The 12668-nt window shown below is 40.8% G+C and overlaps 1 protein-coding gene across 6 annotated transcripts in view; it reads left to right on the plus strand.

Moving 5' to 3' along the window:
- The window catches only part of MAP3K20 (mitogen-activated protein kinase kinase kinase 20), a 92533-nt gene that overhangs the window by 45519 nt on the left and 34346 nt on the right, over positions 1-12668 (plus strand). For all 6 annotated transcript variants that reach the window (XM_038142861.1, XM_038142862.1, XM_038142858.1 and 3 more), the window contains exons 9-11: positions 94-168; positions 5484-5590; positions 11405-11540. In XM_038142861.1, the coding sequence (XP_037998789.1) occupies positions 94-168; positions 5484-5590; positions 11405-11540 (318 nt within the window). The remainder of the gene's footprint in view (positions 1-93; positions 169-5483; positions 5591-11404; positions 11541-12668) is intronic.

Below are 12668 nucleotides of genomic sequence, written 5' to 3' on the forward strand. Positions count from 1 at the left end.
AGTTCTTTGAAGTCTATTGGTCTCATAGGAAATTGCTTAGTAGCAGCTTAAAGGGAAATGCTTCCAGTAACTGGTACATTTTCTTTCCATTAGAGATTAACCATTCCAAGCAGTTGTCCCAGAAGTTTTGCAGAACTGATGCACCAATGTTGGGATGCTGATTCAAAGGTAATTAAATGTGTGTTTGATTTCTGCACCACCACCCCAGCCTTGTTTTGCAAAGTGCATTAGCATTTCTTTGGGGGACAAGTCTGAGCTGACACCATTGACACATTTCTTGACAAAGATACCCAGGACTGTCTTTTTTTTTTTTTTTTTAAATGTGTTTATATATTTATATGTAAATAACTCACTCTCTCCCTTTTAATCAAGAGTTATTATGCTGCTAACTTTGTAACTACTAAAGACAATGACAGGGAATAGGGTAAGATGGCAAAAAATGTAGCCATTTTGAAGCAAGTGGAAAAATTGTGGGTTTTATATTTTCTTTCAAAGGTTAATACTTAATCCCTCTTAGATGTATGTGAGCATCACGTTATAAAATACAAATTTCAAGGTCCAATTCTGTGCCCTAGTGGTGTTGAAAACACAAGTATAAGTAAAGAATAAATTAACCCATAAAACATGGGTAGGAACAGCAGCAACACGTTCTAAATTAACATTAAACCTTTCCTAATCTGTTCCCTTAGGGCTTGAATGGTGAGCTTTATAATGACTGTACTGTAATAATGTGATAATAGCAGTGCTGTTTAACCATGAAAACAGAATAAAAAGGTAAAAGAGCTGCACCATTGTTACTATTAATCTGCTGCTACAAGGAAGGGATTGAATAAGTATTTAGACAGTAAAAGCATTTGTAGATTATGACAGTTACCTTCTTTAAATGGACTTTGTGACCATCCCATTGTTCATGAAACTGGCTGAAAAGAGCCTGTGGGCATACCCGCTTTAGTACCAAGGATTAATATCTATTTCCTTTGCCTATGAAAATATTTGAGACATTGGAGAATAGTTAAGCGAAGGAAATGGTGCTCTTTTTCTCAAGTCAAGGTACCAGGAAGAACTTTATTTCTTTAAACTCAGGAGAAAGTTAGCTACTACTTCACAGAGACCAAGATTAATTCCAAGACTAATGAGAGCATATAGGTGCTCTAAACTAGAATTTATCACCAAAGAGTAGCCATAGAAGAATAATATGAGAAAGGAAATATGCATTCTTGGTCTCTCTTTTAAAAGCAAGGGGTTGCTTTCCTACAGAATGGATCTGGAAGACTGAGATCCATCAACATGTGATTTCCACATGAACACACATATAATAGCCATTCTCTTAATAGTTCCTTGTATCCTCCCCACAGAGGGAGAAGAGGGGAGAGAAATGCTTCAAGTTTTTGAAACTACAAGTAGGCTGTTTAAGTTCTAGGTCAGTAATTACTGAAGAGGACTTTCAGTGCTGACTGCTTATCTTTACTAACTGCTCCCAAATGTCAGCATCACTACCAAAGGCCTCAGAATAAGAATTATTGGAGCTTCTTGTCTGTAATTGTAGCACATACTAGATCAGCTCGCTCTCTGCCTTGTTGAGCCACATCCATAGGTGTCCAAAAGACTGTTGCTGTTTCTCAAGGAGAGGGAGGGATTTGCATGTTGTAAAAGAATGATGCTTAACCATCAGGCTGAGTTCTGTCTAAAAGAGTAATTTATCTGGGTGTGGGTTGGGGACATTGTTCATGGGGACATTGTTCCCAGAAGTCACGCAAACTGGGAATCTCATGTGAGATGGGGTTTTTCTGACAGTCTGCTCTTCGCTAGTTTTTTTCATGCAGCTCTTCTGTTAGGCAATTACAGCTTTGTTCACATGACTGAAATGGAGTAATCTGTGGTCACAGTTTGGACATGTGACTGACTTATTCAGTCACGTGCTGGGAAAGGTTCGCTACTTACAGCTCTCAAAATGCTTTGATAAAGGGCTGTGTGGCCTGCCTGAGCCAAAAGATGGAGCACGCTCCTCTGAAATACTGCTCTGTGTAACGTTCCCTTTTTGCCAGCATTAGCTTGAGAAAATCAGATCGTTGATGCGTGAACAAGTTACTGAAGGTCAGGCAGGGTTGAGCTTGAGTATGTCAGCTGCTCAAAGGCAGTCGCTAAGGTGCATACTTGTAGCCCACAGAATTCACGGGGTAACTTTTGGTGGCTTACCCCTGAGAAATGAGGGATATGCATTTATGGTGGGGCTAAGGAATACATTTGGAGAGCTGCTGCAGAGCAGCTGGAGTGTCAGACACTGCTCACACCATAATTCCTTCATGGGAACAGACAGAGTTATTAATATTGCTTTGAATTCTTAAGAATTTCTTCACACATGAAGAAAAATATCTGTAGTGCTCCACGTGATACTTGGAATGGTAGTCTTTATCCAGTTTAAACTGCTAGTTGAAACAAACAGTTCTCACCTTAAAATTTCTACCGAAAAAGTTGCTTTTGCTTGGGTATTAGGTAATTGTAGAAACAAGGTTGTTCATCACTGATGTCTTTGTTTACTGGGGTTACTTGCTTTTGAGTTGTAGGTGAATAATTCTTCCTCATTTCATCTGGTCCTTCAGTTTCTCTCCACATCAAAGATGTTTATAAATTACAGAGTATTTTAATGGAAATCAGAAATCTGGAACAGAGAAGAAACAAAAAAATTAAAGACATATGGATTAAATATCCTGGTTTTATGGAGACCTATTCAGTAAGAAATACTGAGTGGAAGGAAACAATGAAAACATTAGCCAGAATTATTTCTAGAGGGGCATATATTTCAAAGACTTCAGTATGAGACATCACAGATATAAAGGGAAACAGTTTTCAAAGGCGACTCATGCCTTGATATTTTAAGAATCCCTTATAAGGGCTTTCTAGAAAGTGCTAAGCAGTTATCAACTGAAAAGCGGATTTTTTTTTTTTTTAAGTTTCTCAGCTCAGGCTCCCAGTTTCCCAAATCACTTCTTGCCAGTTTTAGCCAAGGTACCACTCTGCATTTAGAATGCATTTATTAAATCTGAAATTATCCTTTCCTAGGGGCAAGAAACCAACAAAACCCATGTGACAGTGTAGGCTTGTGCCTTCCTGTCAGGTTTGTCTCCATGCAAAGCTGCTGCCTGTAAATCTGGCAGCTGCAAAGCTGGCAGGGTAACTGCTGGCTGTTTACAGAATTTGCACAGCCAGAGATGAACAGTTCTTTGACATTACTGTATGACTGTGCATTTGTCCCAGCTCCAGTTGCACCAACTCTGCAGCCCCTTTGCCTGTAGTGCAGGAGCCACCACGTGATTGTTGCTGCTTCTCCCAAAGGAGAGATCCTTTGGTTGATCCTTTTGCCTGCCCTTAGTAAAAGCCCTGTTCTCTGTCATTGTCTCCTCTCTGGTTACTCCAGGCAAGCCTGATAGCAGAGCTGACTGTGCTTAGTGTCAGCCCTGCCCTATACTTCCTAGTATATACCTGAGAAAAAAGGAGCAAGCCAAACTCATAGATGTGTTTTGTAAATTATCCTGAATAGTCCATAAAATATTGTAGATAAAGCAGCATGGGAATATTTGCCCTTGGTGTCTTCCTGCAAATAGAATTTGTTTTGTATAGGCACATTATGTACCTGCCAGTCTGTTGGACCATGCACAGCAGTTCCAGTACCCTGGTAAATTTCTGGGAGCCACTGTCTCCTGTCTGGCAGCTTCCTCACCATTTGGGAGGCCCTTGAATCCCTTCAACAGTTCACATCCGCTGGTGTGGTCACAAGAGATACAGCTGTAGCAATAAAAAAGGTGTGAAGGCTAGTCAAAGGTTCCTCTGCCCCAAAACTGCACTGGAGTTGGTGGTGGTGGTACCACAGATGTATTTCGTGCTCTGTGCCCCCAGTGCAGCCCACTCCTGATCAGGGAAGTTTGGACTCTTCCCAGGGTGTGTTCAGAGGATCTGCTCAGCTGTGGCAGGTCCAGCACCATCATGCACATGGAGGGGAGGACAGCTGCCTCCCTGCACCCTGTAAAGGCAGGGTGACCCTGCTGGGTTTCCATTCAAGGGACTGTGTCACCAGTGCTAGCAATTTGCTGCTTAACTGGTACCTGTTGCTGTCAAGCTCTGTGTGCCCAGTTTGCCCCTCTCTGCATGCTGGGCTGGGGAAGAAATTGCATAAGCACTTGTGCTGGGGCAAGCTGGTCTGTGGCAAAGAAAATCTGTGCAGCTCACGGAACTGCCCATTGCCTGAAATCATGGAGGTGGACCAAAAAATGACAGACAAAGCTTCCAGTTACAGCCAAAGAGTGCAGCATTACAGTATAAGAGAGCTTGTCTCTCTTTTTGTTATGCATTTGACACTTTTTCATGCTGTTTGACATTTAAAATAAAGAAATTGTCTGTCTTTTATAATGTGGAAATCACTTGGATCTTCCTGAGAGAGACACCTCAGCATTGTTCCTAATTGTTTTTGTGCTCCCAAATTAAAATGCACGTTTTAATTGCGGCATCTGTAATTTTACCAGAAATGGTATAATTAAAGGCACAGTAGAGAGAGAATGTGCATCATCCCCTTATTATGTATCTACATTTTGTTTCAACCTTTTGTCTCAACCTTGTCTGGGGTCTGTCAAACAGACTAACAGAGTCAGTGCTCTTTCAAGAAACACATTTAACTGTCTTTTTCAGTTTTCAGTTATTATCCTACTTCATAGCTTCCCCTTGGGACAAAGGGAGAAGTGAAAAAAAAACCAAAAAAAAAAACCCTGAGAAATTTTAACTGATCTTTCTGACTTGTGAGCACAGTGGGTCTTGGATGGAGGGCCCTGGAACAGAAAGTTCAGTAAATGAGCCCAGGACAGAAAAGCACAGAGTCCACTAACATGAGCTTAGCTGCCAGGCAAGACATCCTTCCCTAACCTCAATCTTCACTTCTTCCCTGGCTGCTCCTGAAGTAGCTAAGTGAGAGTTTTTTCTGAAAGTTCTCCTCTGCAAGAGGGGAACTGCAGACAGAAACCTGTTTTTGATAGGCAGCTAAATGGCTTGTTCATACACTAAAGAGTTTATGTTAATACCTGTGAAAGGCCATCTGTATAATTACCAGTTGCTGATGGTCCAGCCTTCTCTATTTGGAAGCATTTTCTCTCTTAGCTTGAGAAAAATTATTTTTCCAAATTAAGAATCTAGATGATTGATGATTCTAATATTTAATACTGTTTTACTAGTAGACATGGCAGACTAAGCTAAGGCTTGAGTCCTACTAGCCTGTGCAACTTTTCTCAAACTTTCCTTTAATGGAAGAACAAAAAGAAACCATTTACAGATTTACAGTCCTCTTGTAGCATGCTGTGGTCAGAAAGAAGTGTGGCAATTCCTGTTAATTGTGGGGTTTCAGTTGAAAAATTCCTGCAGATAGTTTTAGTAGTTTTAGTTGTCTTATAGTCTTACATATTGAATGCAAATGCTCTGTTTTGGTTTTCTTTTTTCTTCAGAAAAGACCATCTTTCAAGCAGATTATTTCAATCCTGGAATCTATGTCAAATGACAGCAACCTTCCAGACCAGTGTAACTCATTCCTGCATAACAAGGCAGAGTGGAGGTAAGTTTTCTTCCTCCCAAGATGATATGATGTGGTTTTACATTGAAATGGTATGAGTAGTTTTTTTTCAGAAAGACATCAGACTCCAATGATGTACTGGTAGAAAATATGCGTGCTTGAAGTATTTTTAGAACATAACTTACCTTGTTGTTTTTCAGGAATGCCCAGAATGTTGCGAAACTTGTATTAGGATCCAATGCACTCAGCTGTGCCCTATATTTATTATTACAGTGGTTTAGGCATCATGATATTTATGGTTTTGTGATTTACATCTTAAAACCAATTATAAGGTTTCAGTCAATAGTGTGGGGGCAAAAGAACTCTGATATAACCTACGTTTGATGCCATTTTCATAGAAAGTGTATCAGTGATGTTAATATCAAAACCAAAAAAGGATATGGGCCCTAAAAACCCCACCTTCCAAGTCAAGCCTCTATTTGTGCTCACTTGAATGCCTCTACCATTTTTTATGTGTCCTCTCCTTTGTGTCAGCTGTGTGTTCACACATCCAGCATATGCCCATGCCAGTCCTGTTTTTTAGTGTTCCAGCATTGCTTGAGCATATGATTTTAGCTATTGCTGATTGTAGTTGTTATTCGTAAGTGATTAGAAATGGAGATGAGATTTGAGAGAGTTTTATTGCATTACAGTTTTGCAGTAAAACTTCCAGCCTATTTTTTTGAATGTGCCAAAACTTCAAAACCGGTCCCTGAAGCTTAATTGTGGGTCAGAAAACTTGCTGCTTCCCAGTACAGCCTTCTGTTTGAGATGGAATATTGAAAACAGATCTGCACAGGGAGATGATTTTTGCAGATGATCGTGCCTCAGTCTATATTAAGAAGCATTGGCTCTGTGCCGAATAAGCAGGGAGCACAAATACCGAAAGATTCCCTGCATCGAAGAAACCGGGACGGGGTGGAGGATGGGGAAGAGCACATGGATATGGGGCTTGTGTCAAGCCCGGCAATCCCGCGTTTCTTCCGCTGCCTTCCAAGGAAAAGCAAGACGTAGATTTTTAATGGGGCGAGTGGAAAAACTGAGCTGTCGCTGGGACGCCCCCGGTCACACGGCGGGGTATAAATAGCCCGGGCCGCGCCCGCCCCGCCTCGCCCGCGCCGGCGGCGGCCCCGGGCCCGGCCGGGCGGCGGGGGCTGCGCGCCATCTGCTGGCGGCAGCGCCGCACTGCGCCCCCCGCGCCGCCCGCGGGGCCGCCCCGCAGCGCCCCCCGGGCCCGCCCTGCCCCGGCGCTGCTGCTCCTGCTGCTCCTGCTCCTGCTACGGGCACCGCTGCGCCCCCCGAACCCGCCCTGCCCCGGCGCTGCTGCTCCTGCTCCTGCTACGGGCACCGCTGCGCCCCCCGAACCCGCCCTGCCCCGGCGCTGCTCCGGCTGCTGCTCCTGCTCCTGCTACGGGCACCGCTGCGCCCCCCGGGCCCGCCCTGCCCCAGCGCTGCTGCTCCTGCTCCTGCTCCTGCTACGGGCACCGCTGCGCCCCCCGGGCCCGCCCTGCCCGGGCGCTGCTCCTGCTGCTGCTCCTGCTGCTCCTGCTCCTGCTCCCGCTGCGGGCACCGCTGCGCCCCCCGGGCCCGCCCTGCCCCGGCAGTGCTGCTGCTGCGGGCACCGCTGCGCCCTGCGCCGTGTGCTGAGCGCTCCGGGCGGTATTTGAAGTACCCCAACTGCACGGCACCGTTGTTTGCATATAGGCAGGCTCTGAGCATCATATCGTGGGTTTGACAGCAGACAGAACAAGGAGGGTTGGACAGAAAGTACACCCTAGTGAGGGGGTTCTTATAATAAAAATATTTATTCAAAAGATGAGCAGGTACTCAATTGCCTTTAGGAAAAGCGAATCACTACTTAAATCATGCCAATATAGCAAAATAAAGCTATACTAACTGACATTTGGTAACAAATACTGTTTTAGTTAACCAGTTTATTTCTTGAAGTGTGACTCAAGTTGCCCAAGTATTTCTTGCAAATTTTGATACACCTAAATTTCTCAGATGAGGAATGTCTGAAAAGGTGTTAATGAAAAGATAGCAACATGAGCTCCTTGGTACTATCAAGTAATGAAAAAACTTCTTACCATGAAGACTTGTCTTACAAAGAAATGTGACATTTTTTTCTGAAAGAATAAATGACTTAGAGACAAGGAAATATGAGAGAGAAAATAAAAATTTGTGATGGGACAGGATTTGCCTGAGAGTAAAGATGATTTTTGACTTGAGCTGAAATGAAAACACAACATTCAGAAAGAGAATAAATCATCTGGGCACTTGTTTGGAAGCTGGAGGGGTGCTCTCCTATCCAAATTCTGGTAACAGCTTCCTGCCCTGATGTGAAAGCCATGTCTGTATGGAATCTTTCATGAATGTTTAGCCAAATAAACAGAAAATATGCAAAAATTTTGCCACTTGAAGGAGAGGAAAGATGCATAAAGTGATCCCAAAGGATAAACTAAAAGAGACTTAAGTTTGTTACTAAAACAACTGCCCGTTAGTTTAATGTATTTTAACTTCTGCATTGAAAAATCTTTGCTTTTACTGATTTTTTTTCCCCATGGTTTTTTATCCCATAGTGATTTGCAAAGAGATAGTGAAACCAGCAGTAGGAAAACTCTGAGCTGTATTACCACAAAATAGAGAATTTTAATGAAGCCAGGATATCAGAGTGCTGGAGAAGGGTGGGCTTTGGAAAAGCAAAAATTATGCTTGTTTCTTTGAGGGACCTCTGAATTAAGGATACTGCACTTTCACAAGGATACTGCACTTACCAAAGCAAATCAAAGTCAGACAAGCTGGATTGTGTTTTTCCCCACTCTTAAAAAAAAGGCAAGCTGAGGTCCTTTTTGTATAGACGTGCCAAAATTGTAGCTGTAACAGCAAGTAACTGGAGTCTTCAGTATCACTGACTAGCTGGCATGAAAACTGAGAGTGGGCTGAGTCTGTACATGACTGCTGGAGTTGGTAACACGAACGATGCTTTGACTTATCTATGTAATGCGGTCTTATTTGCAACATTTTCTGGTATTCATTTTTATATTAATATCACATTTTGATCTGCTTGTTCTGTATTTCCTTAAAATAATTGTCTTTTTTCCTAACTGTCCCACACATGTTCAGCACATTTTTATTATTAATAAAATAGGGGTACTGCCTTATGCCTGAGTTGCATCAGTCGAGTTGCATAGGCCCTATGTTTAAGTTCATATTCTGTGATCTTTTTGGAGCCCTTTCTCAAGTCACTTGTATTACAGTCAGAAAAAATTACTGTAGGAGTAATGATGTTCCAATTCAGTGAGAGATCCCATTTGTCTGCATTTAGTCATATATCCTAACTGCATCTCTCCTTCCATCCTCTCCCCACGAGTGGCTGCTCCAATGATTAAAATAGTTTATTAGTGATACTTACATTAGTGTATTAGTAGCAATTCAATACATATAAAGAAATGCCAGTCATTGTTTTTAATCTATGAATGTTTTTCATTATAGTTTCTAGTAATGTATTAGTATTTGTTCTTCAGTGTCACGGAATGAAACTATTCTAGAAAAACCAGTAAACTCACACTGCAGAACTACAGAAGCAAACAAATCCACATGTCCTACCATTTATAATATTTCAAGCTGCTTCATTTATGGAGTAAGACTCATTAACTGGGCAATGTACAGTAGCTTTCTCTTTAATTACACAGTTTCATTATGCAGTGGAATTATTTTTCAGAATACAACTGTTTTTGCAGACTAACCTTTTATTTTAAGAGAAGTTTCTGTCTAATGAAGAGAGATAATTACAGTACAAAATAGACTTTTGACATAGAGAAAACTATTGTTACCAGGACTCCCCTAGCACATAATATTATTTTAAAAGAGAATGTAATTTACATATTTAAAAAATTATAGAGTTGTAAGTAGCAGCGATGATGAGAGACAAACTAAGAAAAGCAGTGCTTGCAACTGCCCTGAAATTGCTCAGTAGTTTCCACAGTAGATAGCATAGTATGTGTTGCACCTGACAGAAAGGGTTTATGAGGGATATGGATGTCTGGGGATGAGTCACTTCCTGGCCTTTGGTCCAGTGCCTTGTAGTTTGTTCCCTTGTTGTCTCTTTGTTATGATGTGTGACCACTTTCTACCCAGCACAGGGATCAGTCTTAATTTATGCATGCCTAAATACGATAGAGAATTTTTATTGAAATCTGAAGCATGATAATTACGAGGGGTATTTGTTCTGACCACCACATAGAACAGCTCACTCAGCAGGACTCAAGTGTGATAAATGCCTTTGCCCCCAGGTGGCTGATTTCTGCAGTAGAATTAAGCATGGTGATAAAGTTTGCAGTAGGATTTTCTGGTTATTCAAGCTCTGAATCCTTTCACTGTACTTTCTAAGCAATGCTCTCTGACAGAGATGTCTTGTCAAAATAAGAAATCCATCAAATTTGGAATATTTATATTATTTTATTTGCTTATACTCTTTGGGTATGCTCTTTTCCCACATTGAGAGGCTGAACTGTTTTAGTGGAGAAGAGTTTAATCATTCCATGCCAGGACAGGAGATTTACAGAAAAAAGTAATTTTCTTTCTCCACCCCAAATAGAAATGACAGCTAACTCTGTTAGTCCTTCTGCTTTCTTTTTGAAAACATCAGAAGGAGCATATTTTGTTCACAGCGTGTTAACACAAGAAAAATAATGTGGAAGTCTGAGCAGAATATTTAACCTTGCAGAGTCCAAATAGCTATCTTTGGAGCTCTCTTTAGGAACTCTTGTCTTCTTAGGAGCTCACTTTTTCAAGGAGAAAAACAGAACACTGTGATTGACTCTTCCCACAGCTGTCAGGATGCAGGTGGCAGGCAGTGCACAGTCTCCCAAACAGGCACAGAAATGTTTAATGCAAGTACAACCTCTGATACTAATAGGAGATTTTTCTTTTTTTACCCCACAAGCAAAATATATGTCTGAATTTGGTGACAGAACTGTGTTCACCTTTTGTGTATTTGTGTAGTGCAAAACTTGTTAAACTCTTTTTCCAAGAGCAGTTCAGTTCATGTGTTTAAAATATACCATCCATCAGAAAGTATGTCAAAGGAAACTACTTTGTTAAGGGAGGTACGTGCAACGAAACCAAATAAAGATGGTATCTGCAACTTTCTTAGAGTACTGCCATCATTTCCTGCCCTTCCTACTTACCATAACTTTACAAGTATGGTGAGAACTGGAGAAAAGTGAACCAAATCCTTTTCACAACTGTTCCAAACTTGAGAAGCTTGTAACCATTTGTGGAGCTGGCTGGTATCACAGTTTGCATTTTTGCTTTTGTATCTTCACCTAAAGAAACAGGAAGCTAAGTGGGGAAAACATTCCCCCACAAAATGCTTCTGTGCATTTTGAGTGTAAGTCCAAGTTGTGTTCATAGTCAAGTTATAAAGCCAGACAGATGGGCTTCTTGGACTGCCTGTATTGTGTTCTTAATGCTTGCCCCATTACTGCTTTCTTAATGCAGTTTCTTTATGGATCAGATCATGTTTCATCATGTTGGGGGGAAAGAAGCATTTTCATTTTAAAAATGTTTTCGTTATATGGTATTTTACTCTTTTAAGTGTTATTTTTCTTCAACTGAAGGTATTATGGTCTGAAGTATAAACATTACCATTTGTTCCTAAAGCTGTGAAAGACTTTGCATTTGGTAATTAAATGAACTGCTTGAGTTAGTATTGTACTTTTCAGCCTTTCACATTTAATTAACATTCAAGTGGGAATTATGAACAATTTATATCTGTCAGGAAAAGACAAGACGTAACAAATTGTCTCCGTGCAGATGTGAAATTGAGGCAACCTTAGAGAGACTAAAGAAACTGGAGCGTGATCTGAGCTTTAAAGAGCAGGAACTAAAGGAACGGGAGAGACGTTTGAAGATGTGGGAGCAGAAGTTAACTGAACAATCAAATACTCCTGTAAGTAGACAATAATTCAACTTTTCATCTTGTGTCAGAACTATTTGGAGCTTTGTCTATGTAAATCTCAAGACATACTAAGGAAGTAGTGCTCCTGTTTTTAGTTGTTCCTCTGGGCCAATTTTATTGCATCACTCTGGATAACAATATTTTTTAAAAATTTCACTTTATACATTAGATACCACATATTACTGATAGTTCATATTGGGACATGGGCATTTTAAGTAGTGTCCCATTGATTTATTTAGAGTTCTCAACTTTAAAAATTGTTTACATTCAATAAATTCTTTTTTCAACTAGAAAGTTGTAGACTTTATGGGATGCAGGATTTGGTCTTAAATGTAAGAATCATTTGTATCTTCCAGAAGGCATGTCGTGAAACTTACACAGATTTTTTTGATTCTGTTCTTTTGCTTTGAGAAGTAGCAAATTCCCATTCTGTGAAAAGGGGGTCAAAATTTGAAGTATTAATTTAAGGTATTGCTCATAATTATAATTAACGTAACTTTGACTGGCCATTAACCAGTGGGTAGAATTCCCACATTTTTATTAGTAAATTGAACAAAAAAACTTCCTTGTGTTATCTTGAATTTCTTGATTAAATACTATGCTCTTCAACCACTGATTGGCAGAGGGAGGACCACAGGGTTAGTGCATGGTGAGACATTACAACAGAGTTGCTTAAAAAAATACTGTGATACGTACTTGGTTTTAAAGCACTAGCTAAAACAAAACCAAATTGAGATTGCAGTAGCATATGATTTTTCTTATGCACAATTTTATCCTACTAATAACCTCGATTCCAGCCAGACCCATTTACATATGACTTGTTTTTAAGGCATAGCTTATTGCTGTTCTTTGAATGAAGTTGTGTTTATGTTCCAGCTGCGAACATGCAGCAATGAAATCACGGAGGATAAATGTTTTCCTGTGTGCAGATTCTGTATGTTTTCAGTAGATATCTCTATGCCTGCTCTAACACTTGCCGTATTCCAGTAACTGAGCTGTGGGCCATCCTCTATCCTGAGCACAGCATGAGACACAGCCTTAATGAGCAAACCTTTTCACCAGCAAGGCCCTAGGGTTTTTTTTATGCTGTACTTGCTTATGACTTGTACTTTTCACTTA

Source organism: Motacilla alba, chromosome 7, assembly GCF_015832195.1.
Source record: "Motacilla alba alba isolate MOTALB_02 chromosome 7, Motacilla_alba_V1.0_pri, whole genome shotgun sequence".
Taxonomy (NCBI): domain Eukaryota; kingdom Metazoa; phylum Chordata; class Aves; order Passeriformes; family Motacillidae; genus Motacilla; species Motacilla alba.